Source organism: Procambarus clarkii, chromosome 50, assembly GCF_040958095.1.
Source record: "Procambarus clarkii isolate CNS0578487 chromosome 50, FALCON_Pclarkii_2.0, whole genome shotgun sequence".
Classification (NCBI taxonomy): domain Eukaryota; kingdom Metazoa; phylum Arthropoda; class Malacostraca; order Decapoda; family Cambaridae; genus Procambarus; species Procambarus clarkii.
The window spans coordinates 13,320,965-13,337,622 of record NC_091199.1 but is presented as its reverse complement, the minus strand read 5'-3'; the positions used below and the strand labels follow the sequence as shown (position 1 = coordinate 13,337,622).

At 36.6% G+C, this 16,658-nt stretch overlaps 1 protein-coding gene and 1 long non-coding RNA gene across 4 annotated transcripts in view; one reads left to right on the top strand and one right to left on the bottom strand.

The window, feature by feature from the left end:
• LOC123772665 (uncharacterized) overlaps positions 1–2,922 on the top strand; it is a 103,500-nt gene extending 100,578 nt beyond the window's left edge. For all 3 annotated transcript variants that reach the window (XR_011222559.1, XR_011222557.1, XR_011222558.1), the window contains one exon: positions 2,856–2,922. This is a non-coding gene — a long non-coding RNA (uncharacterized lncRNA). The remainder of the gene's footprint in view (positions 1–2,855) is intronic.
• The window catches only part of LOC123748468 (multiple PDZ domain protein), a 1,300,933-nt gene that overhangs the window by 536,237 nt on the left and 748,038 nt on the right, over positions 1–16,658 (bottom strand). Inside the window, 2 exon segments of the mRNA XM_069303573.1 lie at positions 6,983–7,213; positions 15,558–15,797. Of these exon segments, the coding sequence (XP_069159674.1) occupies positions 6,983–7,213; positions 15,558–15,797 (471 nt within the window).

The following is a 16,658-nucleotide window of genomic DNA, read 5'->3' as shown; positions in this document are numbered from 1 at the left end:
ATTCCACTAGTTTCTTTATTCCAATCATGAGTTTCTCAATATCCTTAACAATATTCGCATCCTTCCTAGCTTCCTCACTTGCTTCTGTTTTAAAACGCCTTCAAGCCCTTTTATCTTATCCTTGATATCGTTAACGATAGTAGTGTATTGCCGTTTCACAACCCTCTTACGAATTTTTACCATCGTATTTATTTAGTCCCATGTTGCCATGTTTATCAGTGTTGGGCATTTTTCTATCACACACTCTTCTCCATATCACCTACTTAGTCTCGTCTTCATTATCACTCTTCCTTTCTTCCTTTCTTTTTGGTTGGACTATAAATTACACAACATTAATCAGACCTGAAGCTCTCCGTTCATTTCATTGAAGTATTTGCCACTACACACTATATAATCATTGGCATTTTGAATCTCAACATTCTGTAATTAATTTGATGATATTTCTTATAGATCTTGCACCTGTACACTAGTGAACTTTATTTTTTTTTAGTTCTTCAGTAACAACCCATTCAGTAGTTGATTAACATAATTACACCCTGTCAAAATGAGCTGAATTCTAATACTTTTGTTACACTTTAATATTATCATACAATTGTCTACAATCACTACAATAAATTACTGCTACGTGTACAGCCTGAAAATCAATCCATGAACTAGAAAGTAACCAGACTATAATTACCCTTTTGTCAGGCCCAAAGAAAAACAATTATTCGTGGCTAAGAAACTTAAGTTTTAAATTTTAATACTTTTCTTCTTTGTAACAGGAGTTAGAAACCCAGAAAAGAACATTAATGGATCTATTTCTTTTCATTGAGATATATGCAGATAAATACTATATCAAGTATTGTAAACTTATTTCCATATATTTTTATCAAGGATTAAATAAATATTTTATTTAACTTCAAAAATATGCTGTTCAAAAACATTACCTGCAGCACCTCAAGTTTGAAAAGTTCCTATTTGTACTTAACTTGATATGAGTCACTCCTGAGAAAATATTAAGAGTCTTACACTTCAATTAAACTGGGTAAGTTTAACAACTGACTACAGTCAATAAGGCTTACACTTCAGTAAAATATTGTCAAATAAATGCTAATATTGCAAAGTGTCTTCATGTAACATTTTTTCCATTTCTTTCTGATAAGACAAAATTTATAATATACTATAGTACACTGGAAAAATACTGATTAATAAACTTTAAAAAGTCAGATATACCCAGTAATTATATCACTTCCAACATTTGCATCATAGTCAACATCAAACTGACATTCCTTAATTATATGTAGGAATGAATTATATATGAACTGCTCAAGTTGAAAGCTGAAGTAAAAACAGAACAAATACTTATGTCACAGCAAGTATTTTCCACACTATCTCCTTCCTAAGAACAAATTACATATGCATAAAATAACAATAAAGTCCACGCATTTTTGTCAGGTACGAAAATTTACTTGTTTTATGTTACACACTTTTTCCAAAACAAGACAAATGAAAACCTCTTCTCTATCAGGTTATATGAATAAATTCAAACATTATGATGAAATAAAGATTATTTATACTACACCCTTCTAAGTTATATTTGGCATATTTCTCATCCCTTTCATGCAATAAAACCTGTAAATTTATCAGGAAATACATTACTGTATATTAAACAAAAATATTATACTGGATTTTTATACAGTGCTCATACTCATTTATGGTATTGTAATTATCTTTTACTTGTAACTTACTGTTCATTCAAATATAATTTGACAAGAATCAATAAAACTAAATAAAGTTTAACTGATGGTCAGCTTATATTTAATTGGATTCATTTGACTGGAATATCATTTTGAAAGTAACGTGAACCTAAACAATTTACAAACGCAAATTGCTCATTGCTCTTAAGAGCACATTATTAAATAACTAAATCATCTCTGAAAATGAGCACCATAGTCAAATTTGGTTTGAACTATCCAACCACCTACTTTATACTGTCTGACTCAGTCTTCAATAGCATGTGTTCTGCATGATTAATAGTAAAAAAAAACTAGTTCATAATAATACGAATGATAAATGCTCATTGTCTAACAATATACACGCCAAGAAGGGCAGACAATCGACAGGGTTGATAAAGACAGGCTATTTAACACAAGGGGCACATGCACTAGGGGACACAGGTGGAAACTTGAGTGCCCAAATGAGCCACAGAGATATTAGAAAGAATTTTTGTAGTGTCAGAGTGGTTGACAAATGGAATGCATTAGGAAGCAATGTGGTGGAGGCTGACTCCATACACAGTTTCAAGTGTAGATATGATAGAGCCCAGTAGGCTCAGGAACCTGTACACCTGTTGATTGACAGTTGAGAGGCAGGACCAAAGAGCCAGAGCTCAACCCCCGCAAGCACAACTAGGTGAGTACAGCTAGGCGAGTACAATTTCTCATCACTTATGCTTGTTGTCGGTAAGCTTTAATCCACTTTAGCTCGTAAGTGCAAGTCAGTCAATTCAATTTCAGGACATGATTAATTTGAATTGAAGCTCTCCTGTATTCAGAAATTGGGGGCAAATGTCCAATATATTGTCTCCTACTACACAGTAAGGTGTTAATTTTACACTCCCTCATATATAATTTACATTTACACCTTTCCATATATCTTTCAAAATTGTAGAACTATTCAATTTATATAAATAAAATAATTTAAAGAATTTAAAGAATTTAAGAAAGCTTTAATTTTTTTGTATAGTCATTTTTTTCTATCATTTTAGTTTCTAATAAAATTTCCTTTCATATTTAAATCTATAAATATTTTAGATCAAATGTCAGAAACCTTAAAATAAAAAATTACTTATATATTTTTTGTATTTTTTTCAGATGTGGATGAGAGGACTACAATATAATGCATGTAAGATATGAAAATACAGTACATATTCCCCAAACATCGTTTGTTTTATTTTCTACAACAATTCTTTATGATATACTGATATACAACATTGTATACTGAATGCAACACTGTATCCTGAAATACAGTACTTTATACTGATTGCAGTAGTGTATTCTGACATACAGCACTGAAAATTGAATCATAGCAGTACTGTACTGTATTCTGAAATACAGCACTAATACTGAATGAGTACTGTATTATGAAATAGGGTATACTAAATGTAGTACTGTATTCTAAAACATAGCACTGCATACTGGAAAAAGTAAGGTAAATGTTTTTTAAATATCTGATTATTTCTAATTCATCACACACCAATGTGTATGTGAACTCCTTGTAGACAGATGGTTCAGGAAGTATAAGATTGAAAAAAAAAGTATTTTACAAATTTATTAATCAACAGTATAATCAGTCAAGCAACAGTTTCGTACAGAGCAGAACGTAAAAAATTTTGAAATGTTTATAATCAGATTTTTCCCCAATAATAATCATATTTTTTGTATTGAGAACATAACATGCCAAAGGACATAGGACTTAAGTCCTTCATTATTTAATAGACAACTCTTCATTTACACAAAACAATAAATGGACAACATTCTGATTAATTCCTAGGGGCAAGTAATTCGCACATCCAGTAAGATTCACACTGGATAAATTTTCATTCATACTAACGAGATTCCATAAATGATTTTTGGATGCACAATAATAAAATTTGTTAAGCAAGGATAAAACTTACCTTATGACTCAATTCATGCACATTACAATATCAAAATATCTTTATGTAATTATATAGAATATCTCAATTCAAGAATATCTACTTACAATTCAAATGTGAACACATTGTGAAGAATAAATACAATTCAACATGATACGGAGCATCAATATATGCTATTGTTTACCAAATCTAAAAAAATAAATGAAGAAATAAGTCCTCCGCTGCACCCAATAGTTATCGAGAAAGAAACATTCCGCTCCATATGGTCCTCTCAGGTGGTGGACGTAGTAACCGAGAACATGTCATTAAGTAATCAGATTTCAATAGGAATAATTCTTATTGCATAAGTTCTTGTAACCTGTTCAATTAACACCTTCACACATGCAGCCAGACTGAGAGGGAAGTATACAGTAAATCCAAAAGCAAAAAAACTAGAGAAAGGGCTACAAAAGGACACAAACAATTTCTAAAGACAGAATACAAAGGTTTCCAGTACCATGCTTGGCCTCATAAACTTATATGGTCTTCTAGTGCAATATATACAAATGCAATCAAATAGGTAATTTATCATGGTCAGATATTGGACCCATAGTTCCATTGGACTTACTTCCAGAGCAGGCTGCACACACAAACTTACACTTACTCAAACAATTTCCATACTAACCATTGTTTTTCAAGAAAAAGTGACATCTCAGTCATATCAATTATTTAGCAGGTAGGTAAATACTGAAATCCAAATTAACTCATTAACCAGATGTTCAGTATTTTATGCATAGCTAACTGTATTAATTTTTTACACTGACTCACCAGCCTCTAATATCAATATGCTGGTTCAATCTATCAAATCAAGTGTATTGACTACGGTGCTGCACTTGCAATAAAAACCGGCAAAACGGATCCAGATAAGAGCAAATCACAGCAATTCAAACCATACCCCTATCTGATGATTCCACCTGGACCTTTCTAATGTAATACATACCAGCTACATCTGTCTAAACCATTTAATTGCAATACAAAATTCTTTGCAAGCTGAAATTTGGTCTGATTTTTATTGGCCTTCATACAGACATAAGCACAAGTTCTTAATGCTTATTTATGACAGTCTCAGACTTCATACTTTTATTTAATTACCGAGTTTCAAACCTGCCCGCAATTTCAGTGGCGTCAATAAAAAAGAAAAACCCACATGATAATTAAAATTCATAATGATGGAAGAAATGTGAGTTTTTATTTTTTTTTAATTTTCATATTAATTTTTTTTTAATTATCTAGTTATCACAAAAATAATATTGAATGATTTATGTTCAAAAGTACAGAAGTGTTATCCATGGATCATATAAAATTTTTCAATCAATTTCCCAATGCAAATTTAAACATTTTGAAGAAATAGGATGCACTCAAAAGAAGACTGAATAGCATACTGTAAAACTAATGTAAAACAATAAAAAATAAAAATAAAAAAAACAAAGAAATTTAATGTATTTCCATATACAGTACACCTGTTTTATAGTTTTGAGATGCGAGTGTATAGGCATGAGTGTTTCTATAAAAGCTCGTGTGAATGTGAGTGTACGCAAGATAGCCAAGATGTTCAGGTATTATAAGATAGCTGAAGTAACTTCCATACCCCCACCTGGATTACCTACATGTCACACATGAATTATATGCAGAAGAACCTCGAAAACTCGGACCTTAATATTACAGAAACCCTAGAAATACAAAAATGTTGGTGCCAGTAGCAAAATCTTTCTGGATTTTTCAGTATTCTACAATATAGAATTTAGATCAGAATTTTTTTAGTTGCCTCTGCATTTATTATAGAGCCAAGTGTTAGTAACTAATTTGTCAAAAATCCTAGCTGCTTATTACTCTGGTTTGGGCAAGAGTGTCTTTATTAGCATTTTGTCCGTGATCCTCTAATTCCTCCTGTCTGAAAATTATTTATTAATACTAGTATGGAAGAATTGTATTTAAATCATAAGAAAATGATACTTTAAACATATATGAAAGCAGTAAAGTATGTGCATGGATATACAACATGTGTGAATGCGTGTCCAGTATGTATGGTACCGAGTATGTGTGTTATTACTCATTTGTTAGGATTTGTCTACATTAAGAAAGCTATGCTTGAAGTATCCATCTTTCTGAAGCGTTTTACCGTAACTACTCTAGTGGTAACATTTCCCGTAGTTATACAGTGCACCCAACCTCCTCGAGTTTACTACTGTGGACACTACCACTCACTGTTGGTCTGTGTGTGCATGATTCTATGCGCGTGTGCGTGCGTGCGTGTGTGTGTGTGTGTGTGTGTGTGTGTGTGTGTGTGTGTGTGTGTGTGTGTGTATGGATGTGTGCACACATGCATGTGTATATGCATCCAATATTTGTGTTAAAAATAATAATCCCTCAATTCCAAAGTAAACTAGGAATCAATTTCCTATTTAAAAACAAATATCATTTCAAAAGCTTATGGTTTAATTGTGAGTGTCATATATTAAGCAGATAACAATTGAGAGTGCCAAGCCATCCAGTACGGAGCGCAAATAATAAGCATGATTTAAAGAGACATTAGTGAGTAAATAATAGCTGGTATGTAAACTTTGAGTCACAAATGCCTAATCAAGGCATAGCAGATGTCTATGCCTTATGCATATGGCTGGCATTTTTAACAGCCATATGACTTATGATTTTGGCAGCCATATGACTTCCACTTTTGACAGTCATAGGCTATAGCTTCAGCCCATAACAGCCATAGGCTTTGCTGTCAGCTCATGATAGACATATGAAACAATCAAGACTTTGCCCAACCACAACATAAAACCAACCGATCACAAATAAACAGACTGGGTATTAAATTTAAAGAAGAAAAGCAATGCAAAAACAGAGAGGGCACATGATGGACCATCTCCAAAAAGACCCCCATTAGTTACACTCATATTATTTCATTGCCAAAATACAATATGATGAATGACTTTTACGCTTGTACCAACTGTGGTCCTTTCCATTAACATCAAAATGTTAAGGCCCCCCGCAGTGAGTTAATCCTTGTTAATTACGTCTCTTTGTGAATATTATACAAAAGCTCAACAGTATGTGCCAATGAGAATCCCAAAATTATTATGCTACAATTCACGAAGAATCAGGAAGACTTCAATCATTATTTTTGGTCACGGTCTAAATAAGCAAGGATTAACTAAAACGGTCCAGCAGGAACATGCCTTAGAAGCTCTCAGATTTGACAAGTGCAGAACTTCCTGGAGACACTCCAAGCAACCCTGAATTCTCAATCATTGTTTGCGAACTGTTGCCATCATTACCCTCTACAGGACCCATGGCACTACTCACCTGGCCAGTTGACTCCAGAACGCTGATTGGTTTGGCAACGGCAATTGACACAATGCCCTTAGGAGCTCCCTTGAGGGCTGCCACAGCTTGATCTAGAGTTGCATTTTCAAGATTGGTGCCATTAACAGCAACCAGACGGTCACCGGGAATCAGACGGCCATCCTTTTCAGCTACTCCCCCAGGAACTAATGAACGTATCACAATAACAGTTTCTTGAGGATTTAGCGGATCCTGCAAAATAAAACACCACCATGTTGTAACACCTGCATGCTCTCATACCCATAGTCAATAATATATATACAGTACTGTACAAACTAGTACTTCACTGATAAAGTATTTTTGTTTAAATTTTCACAGAAAAAATAACTGATGAATACAAAGAAAGAAAAAAATTTGATTGCTAATGACCTGCTATTTGTTATTAATAACCATCATAATTATATTGAAGTTTTTATCCCAATATTCTTAAACCCTGCTTTACTAAGTTCCTTGTAAAAGCCTGCATTTACCATATTAAAGCAATAGTCTAAGGCCTATTGGCTAGTATGAAGTACTGTAGCTCCTATGTACATCCACCCAAACTCATTCATATATATATATATCGAACACTGAACGCTTGAAACACTCCAGAATCCCACTTGTTGAAAGGAACAGGTTACCAGGAGCATACCTAGAGAGGGGTTTCAGGAGTTATTTTACTCCCCTGAGCCCAGCCTGGGGTCAGGCTCGACCCCTGATCCCTCGATCCAAGGGTCCCAGCCCAGGGCTGGGGGCCAAGTTAAATGAGAATGGGTGGCATTTAGAGGATCGTGTCATCATGTGACCATGAAATGTTAAATAGTGAAAGGTAAGATAGAGAGAGCTGCAGGCTATGAGCACAAATGGAAAGATGATACGAGATCTTGGAACAAGAGACAACGAACCAATGAGACTTTATGAAGTGTTGAAATCATGCAATAAAAAATGGCCATTTGATTAAGAATGCAAAGTAGGTTTGTGACATTGCACAAACCCACTGGAGAGTGAGAGGAAGTGCTTGGTCGAATAACGATGTGGCAAGAGTTGTCAAAGTAATAAATAGAAGTGGATTCTGTTGACACAAAATTGAAAAGTAAGAAAACTGGGCACAGTGACTTAAGAAAAAAGTGTAAAAACATTACTCAACCTGTGTAAAAATAAATAAAAATGTAGGACAGATGTGTGTATGAAAGAGTTAGCTACTGTACTGTATAGTACAGTAATTACAGAAATTATTTACAGCCCAATTTTAATGCTTCGTGTTTTCCACTTAAACCTCACCTCACCTCACCTCTCTTGCCTAACAATGGCTTCCTTTCCTTTGCTTTTCAGCTTACATTTAATAAGGCTCCAGGATGGACCAAAATGTTGTGACTTTCCTTACATTTCACTGTGTATTATTATTTTCAGCCATGGTACTGTGACTTATTCTTTGCCTTATTAATATTAATAGTATTTTTAGTAGTGAAGAAACACTGCATACACAAATTTAAATACTGTACTGCAGAGCAAAATGTATCGGAGAGGGTTAAAATGGTCAATTCTCGATTGAGAGAGAACCCAGGAGCTGGACTCAATTCACAAATGGGTGAATGCAATTGGGTGAGCACAGTACTTCCCCACAAATCCAGATGCTCCTCAGTGGCAACACACTTCTGTCACACACACATTGGGACAAATCCGGTCTTTCTCGAGATGTTTTAGTTCATGCTATGCCAGAATGAGTGAGTTAAAACAAGATCAAAGACCTGCTTGATGAGGCTTTGGGAGTTCTACTCCCCAAACCTGGCCCGAGGCCAGGCTTGACTCGTGAGAGTTTGGTCCACCAGGCTGTTGCTTGGAGCGGCCCGCAGGCCCATATACCCACCACAGCCCGGTTGGTCTGGCACTCCTTGGAGAAAACTATCTAGTTTTCTCTTGAAGATGTCCACGGTTGCTCCAGCAATATTTCTTATGTTAGCTGGGAGGATGTTGAACGAAAGTGAACCTCCGATGTTTATACAGTGTTCTCTGGTTGTGCGTATGGCACCCCTGGTCTTCACTAGTTCTATTCTGCATTTTCTTCCATATCGTTCACTCCAGCATGTTGATATTTTACTGTGTACATTTGGGACCTGGCCCTCCAGTGTTTTTTACATGTATATTATTTTAAATTCTCTCGTCTTCTTTCTAACGAGTACATTTGGAGAGCTCTGAGACGATCCCAATAATTTAGGTGCTTTATCGTGTCTATGAATGCCTTATATGTTCTCTGTACTCCCTCTATTTCAGCAATCTCCTGCTCTGAAGGGGGAAGCGAGTACTGAGCTCAAGACAGGACAACACTAGTGATTTGAAGAGTACAACCATTGTGATGGGATCCCTGGATTTGAAAGTTCTCATAATCCATCCTATCATTTTTCTGGCTGATGTAATATTTGCTTGGTTATGCTCCCCCTAAACGTTAGGTCGTCAGACATCATTATTCCCAAATTCTTTACATGTTGTTTTCCTACTATGGGCAAATTTGATTGTGTTTTGTACTCTGTATTATGTTTAAGGTTCTCATTTTTACCATACCTGAGTACCTGGAATTGATCACTGTTAAATATCATGTTATTTTCTGCTGCCCAGTCGAAAACTTTATTAATATCTGCTTGTAGTGTTTCAATGTCTTTAGCAGAGGTAATTTTCATGCTGATTTTTGTTTCATCTGCAAAGGATGATATGAAGCTGTGCCTTGTATTTGAGTTTATACCTGATATGAGAATAAGGAAAAACAGTGGTGCAAGGAATGTACCTTGAGGTACAGACCTTTTAACTGCACTTGGACTATTTTATATGGTTAACTGTTACTCTTTGTGTTCCGTTTGACAGAAAACCGAGTATCCAGCATCCTACCTTACCAGTTTTACCCATTGATCTCGTTTTGTGTGCTATGATCCCATTTATTTAATGCCTTTGCAAAATCCGTGTATACCACATCTGCATTCTGTTTTTCTTCTAATGACTCGGTGATTTTGTCGTAGTGGTCAAGTAGCTGTGAGGCATGAGCTTCCACTCTAAATCCATGTTGGCCTAGATTGTGGAGGTCATTGGTTTCCATGAAACTAGTGACCTGACTCCTGATCACTCTCTCAAATACTTTTATTATGTGGGATGTTAGTGCAACTGGTCTATAATTCTTTGCCAATGCTTTGCTTCCTCCCTTGTGTAGAGGAGCTATGTCTGCTGCTTTAAGCACATCTGGTATCTCTCCTGTGACCAAGCTCTTCCTCCACACTATACTAAGTGCCTGTGCTACTAGCTATTTGCATTTCTTTATAAATATTGAATTCCATGAGTCTGGATCTGGGGCTGAATGCATGGGCATACTGTCAATTTCTCTTTCAAAATCTGCCATGCTCGTGTTTATATCAGCTATATTTACAGGGGTTTGGATATCACGCATAAAGAAGTTGTCTGGATCTTCCACTTTCATGCTATATATCGAAGTGCTAAACATGTCCTCATACTGCTTTTTTAGTATTTCACTAATTTCTGTGTCATCCTCAGTGTATGATACTTCACTAGTACAAATAGGCAGTGGTTTTTGCTTTTGATTTCGCATATGTGAAGAAATATTTTGGATTTTCTTTATTTCTTGAATTGCTTTCTGTTCTTGTTGCCTTTCTTCAATCTGATATGAATGCTTCAGTCTCTGTTCAATTTCAATCTCCCTGTTTTAATTATTCCTTCTTTGTATGGAAAGTAGTGTCTGCTCAAACATTTCCGTTAATTTTTTCTACTTTTATAGTGTCGTCTGCGTTCTATGTTGGACCTCCTTCTGGCTTTCCTCAAAGGATCATGTTTAAGACAGGCTTCATATGCTTCAGAAGTCAGTTTTTCTATTCCTTATGTAGGATTTTTATTACTTAGAACATTTTCCCATTGAATGTTTGCAAGTTCCCTGTTTATTTTCTCTCAGTCCATCCTTTTATCATTAAAATTGAATTTATTGAATAGCCCTTCTCGCTTGTTGTTTCTCTTGGACCTACTACCATTATTAATGTTAGTTTGCACTTCAATGAGCTTGTGGTTCGAGTACGTAGTGTCTGAGACGGTAATGTCTCTGATTAGCTCATCATTGTTCGTGAATATCAGGTCCAGCGTGTTTTTGGTCCTAGTTTGGTTCTGTAATCTGCTGATTGAGCGAGAATTTGTCTCAGAATCTCAGTAGTTCTCTGACCTGTGGTTGATTATTTCCAGGTTGATTTACTGCTATAATGTTATTGTTTACTATTCTCCATTTTAAACTATGTAGATTGAAGTCTCCAAGGAAGATAATATCTGGTACTGGGTTTGCTAGGTTATCAAGGATATTTTCTATTTTGTGGATCTGCTCAGTGAATTCCTCAACTGTTGCATCTGGTGGTTTGTATATTAGAATAATAATTAGATTTATATTTTCTACCTTCATTCCAAGTACTGTACCTCTACCACCTCATTGGTCACCTCGAGTTCAGGAGCTCTGTGCATGCCAGTTCCTCTTTAATAAACAGACCTGCTCTTCCACTTGACCTAATTACTGTCACATCTATATAGATTATAATTTGGGATCCAGATTTCACTATCCATGTAGTCTTTTGTATGGGTGTCTGGAAATGCACCAAATATTGAGTTATATTCTATTAGAAAGTCATTTATGAACAAACTTTAATTCTTGATTTTGATTTTAGGCCTTGTACGTTTGCAAATATGAATGATTTCCCATATTGCGTGTCACTTTTGGTGGGCTTTGGTAGTTCTCCCCCCTCTCCCCTGGTCCAGGATGTGTTATTTTGGCAGTGGTTCGTCCAGTTTTGGTAGTAGTGTGGGTGTTGTGTGGTGTAGTACCTGTGTGCTTGATGATGACTTGTATTCCAGCCTTGTGGATATCTCCCTCCCTCTCTGTAATCATGCAGTGGTTCTACCTGCCTGTTCCTTTCTATTATATGTTCTACTCTGTTTCTGCCTTCCTCTAAAAAATTTCCAGTAGTATCATATTGATCTTCCCGTCTATAATGCTGTGTACCTCTCACATGGAATTCCGGACACTGAAGATTGTAACATTTTTTGTCACTAATTGAAAATTTACATAGTTTAGGGTGGAAGTATCTGCACTTCATTCCAAAATGGCATGTACCCCATGCCAATATGTTCCTGCATTTTCGAGAATGCAGAAAAGTGCATTTTGCACCTAATTTCCTTTATTTGCATATTCCTTGTGCACAGAATTTGCAAATATTCTCAGTTTTTATTTTTCAGGATATTTATTGGATGCCATCTTCGTTTTTTCGTCCCAATTCCTTCGTTTATGCACTCTTTCCCACTGTTGCTGTCATTGATTATACCACGTGGCACTGCAATATTGCTGTTGTTTTGTACCACAATACTCTCTCCCTCTACACTACTGCTGTGGTTCTCTAAACTACCTATTCCTGTGTTTTGGTTGTTATCCAGCTTTGTTATCAAAGTCTGCATATATCACTGGTAGCTTTTCTGTCCATGTTAATCTGTGTGCTTCAGGTATGACATTCATCAGTAAGGTTATGTTTTCCCATATTAACCTGTCATTTTTGCAAATTCAGTAGAGTATATTCCTAGGTTGTTTGTGCATGCTGTAGATAATTCTGTAGATAATTCTGCACAGTTCAGGTGGAATGTTGCATTACAGATGCAACACTTTACGCCTACAATACGTCTTCCAAATGCTACAAAACACTTGCCACACACCTCCATTGTCTGATGTATTGTATTTGTGCTTCACTGTATGTATCCCTTGGTGACTTCAGTAATTTTACTATTTATAATATATATATATATATTTATAATATTGTGTGTAAATCACAAAAATTAACACTTGATGAAAAATGTGACAGTGTCAGGCCACGGAGGAAGAATTGAAACAAGAATTTCCTTCAGTACCTGTACTTTCGTATTTAATAATACATCTTCAGAAGGAATGATGATGTCATTCCTTCTGAAGATGTATTATTAAATTTATATTACTGTATATGTATACTGTACATTTGTAATACAGTGGCACCTCGATTAACGAGTTTAATCCGTTCTGGCACCAAGCTCGTTATGTGGAAAACTCGTCTTAAATTTCCCCATTTAACATAAAGGAAATAAATTTAATCCGTTCCACTCCCAAAAACATCCATACTTGTATGACATTTTATAATGTAAATATAAAACTGCAAATGTAATTATCTTGAGGTTATCTTGAGATGATTTCGGGGCTTTAGTGTCCCCGCGGCCCGGTCCTCGACCAGGCCTCCACCCCCAGGAAGCAGCCCGTGACAGCTGACTTACTCCCAGGTACCTATTTACTGCTAGGTAACAGGGGCATTCAGAGTGAAAGAAACTTTGCCCATTTGTTTCTGCCTCGTGCGGGAATCGAACCCGCGCCACAGAATTACGAGTCTTGCGCGCTATCCACCAGGCTACGAGGCCACCTGTTTGTTGTGTTTTGTTGTACTGTTTTCATGTTTACTTTACCTTATGAAGAGTCATTGCTGGCTTGAGGGAGACGATGGGGAGGTGGGAAGGAGGAGAGCGGTTATGGTGTGGAAGGAGAATCCACCTCTGAGTCAGGCGGCCTCTCTCTTCTTGGGAATTTCACCCCACTGGGACCGGGTTGTGGTTCACTATCACTGGCTCTACTTTTCTCTACTTTTGCAAAGAACGTATCTATTGACAAGTGCTTTTGTATTTGTTTTAGGATGTCCCCTAAAACGAGACAGCAAATTGTCATTAAACATGTTCACATACCGGGTTGTCACTGCTTTATCAAGGTTATGCTTTTCCAAGAATGCAGTCACCTTTTCAAATATTCCCAACACTTCCCTGATCTCACTGGAAGAGGCAGCATCCTCCCTTACCTCATCCCCTTACTAATGGTGCAAATTGTTGATGAGGCCCTACCATACTCCCTTGTGAGATCAGTCACACGGACACCACGCTCATGCTTTGCTATAATTTCCTTCTTCAAATCCACAGTAATTGTGTCTGTCTTCATCTTGACAACACACTATCTTTAGCAAGCAGCTTCTTTGGCGACATCGTGCGTTACAAATTGTAGTCACAAAACCACAAAGAAAAGCACAAATAAATGCAGAGGGATGCTTGTCGTGCATGATACAACAACAACACTGGCGTCAGAGGCGCCCGAGAATTTGCGAGAACCTGCGAGACGCTAGGAAGCACCACGTGGTTTTGCTCGTTAATAGAGGTGAAGCTCATCAATAGAGACAAATTTGCTGCGAGTGGCTCGCTTGTTACTCGAAATGCTCGTAAATAGAGTTGCTTGTTAATCGAAGTGCCACTATTATATATGTTCATTTATTCAAACTTTATGGCAGGTACTTAGGGTATGGTAGAAAAGATGGTACCAGTGTAATGTACAGTTGACCATTGTAGTCCCAGGACAGATGCCACCAGTTTCCAGTTACTGAAGTTGATTTATAACACTGATTTATTATTTGTTTGTATTTCTACAAGGAATTTTCTGCTTAATTTCCAGCTTGCAATTGTTTTCACTTATTTTATTACTAATTCCTATATCCACATTCCCATATTACACTATATATTGCCAGTATATTATCACCGAGGGATGTGCCATACCCTGGGTAGGCCTCGTGGCTGTGGTGTAAACACAGCCTAGTGTGATGCTACCTCCAAAATACAATATCCAAGACCTCTAAGATGCAATGTCTAGGAGTCCCAAGATACAATATCTAAGAGCCCCAATATACAATATCAAAGAGCCCCAAGATACAGTATCTAAGAGCCCCAAGATACAATATCTAAGAGCCCCAAGATACAATATCGAAGAGCCCCAAGATACAATATCTAAGAGCCCCAAGATACAATATCTAAGAGCCCCAAGATACAATATCTAAGAGCCCCAAGATACAATATCTAAGAGCCCCAAGATACAATATCTAAGAGCCCCAAGATACAATATCTAAGAGCCCCAAGATACAATATCTAAGAGCCCCAAGATACAATATCTAAGAGCCCCAAGACACAATATCTAGGAGCCCCAAAATACAATATCTAAGAACCCCAAGATACAATGTCTAAGAGCTTCAAGTTGCAATAACCGAGACCTCAAAGAATGAGAGATGTAATCAATATCTATTTGTGCTGTAGAACTATGAAATTGTATGACAGAAGGATGTAGAATAGTTAGTTTAGATGCTATTCTATGAGGAATGATATTAGATAAAGGAGGAGTAGTTGACAACTGATGGTAAATGCAGGATACTCGTGTAAACAAGTGAAAAGCAAAGATAAAGAAAAAATAACAAAATGTGTATTTGATAAGCAACACTGTGAATCAGAACTGAGAATGTGTCTACTAAGACCACAGTGTAAAAGTAGCCAGACAAAATCTGCTAGCAAAATTTGAAGTACTGTGGCTCTTTTTAAATGCACCAAGCGAGACAAAGAAAAATTTCTCTCGGCTAGCGTTCTTGGAATAATAATCCACTTGTCTTCACACCTGCAGGATAACTTAGGGTCAAGAAATAAATATGAAAACACTCACCTGATAGTCAAGAATTGAGAAGCCTAGTCCCCTGTCTCCTTTTGTGAGTTCTATGACTTGGCACTCTGAACTCCACATTGCAAGGCCAGTTAGAGGTTCCAAGCTACGACTCTTCATACGATTGAAAGAAGTGTCATTGGTGGCTGCTGTTGCTGAAGAGGCTAGAGACCCATCAGATTTGGCTTTTACTAGACGTTCTGATCCCGGGATAAGGTTTTGTAGAGAACCCCCAAGGATATTCTGAAATTGAAAAGCTTAATTGAGTATATGGCTTTAAAATTCTTAAAATCTTGAAGGAAAAATCAAATTAAACAACTTTGGTATTATTAACAAAGCATTTAAAAGGAATTTAATAACAATTTCACAATACAATCACAAAAGAATAAACTAGTAAATGAAATAATAAAAAAGCAGCATTGAATACAATGAAATACCAATTTCTGGGTGAGCCCCTCATGGTTCCCTCGTGCTACTGTAATGTATACTGATATAGTATCATCTACTTGGTGGCATCAGCTGTGCAACTCTACAGGCCTCACGGGGACCAATACCAGAACCATAGCCCACCTCACAGAGGCACAAGAAGTGGTGACATTTATTTTTGCCAGCTCACCAGGGTAGTAAACAGAAATTCAGCAAGTCAAAAACAAACCACTGATAGCTTCAATAGAGACTGAAGCCTCAAAACCCGCCGAAAGAACTCCCCTAATTATATAAACAAACCAACTAATTTTCTCTGATATAGCACAAGCTCATTCACCCCACCTCTCTCACTTGTGGCTTTAGATAGTAAACTGTCACCAGAGGAGCATATACAGAACATTGAGAGAGGAGCATATGCATCACTTTTCAACTTCAGACATGCATTTAATTATATTGATGGTGAAATACTAAAACTGTTCGTGACTTTTGTGAGACCAAAATTGGAGTATGCAGCAGTTGTATGGTGCCCATATCTCAAGAAGCACAAACTACAAAAGGTGCAAAAGCATACAGTATCCACTCAATTTAACGGCCTCTTTTATACCGATCTGCTGGTATTAACGACCGGTTTGGGAGCCCAGTAGCTAGAGCCTGCTATACCGGTCTGCGGTCGATATT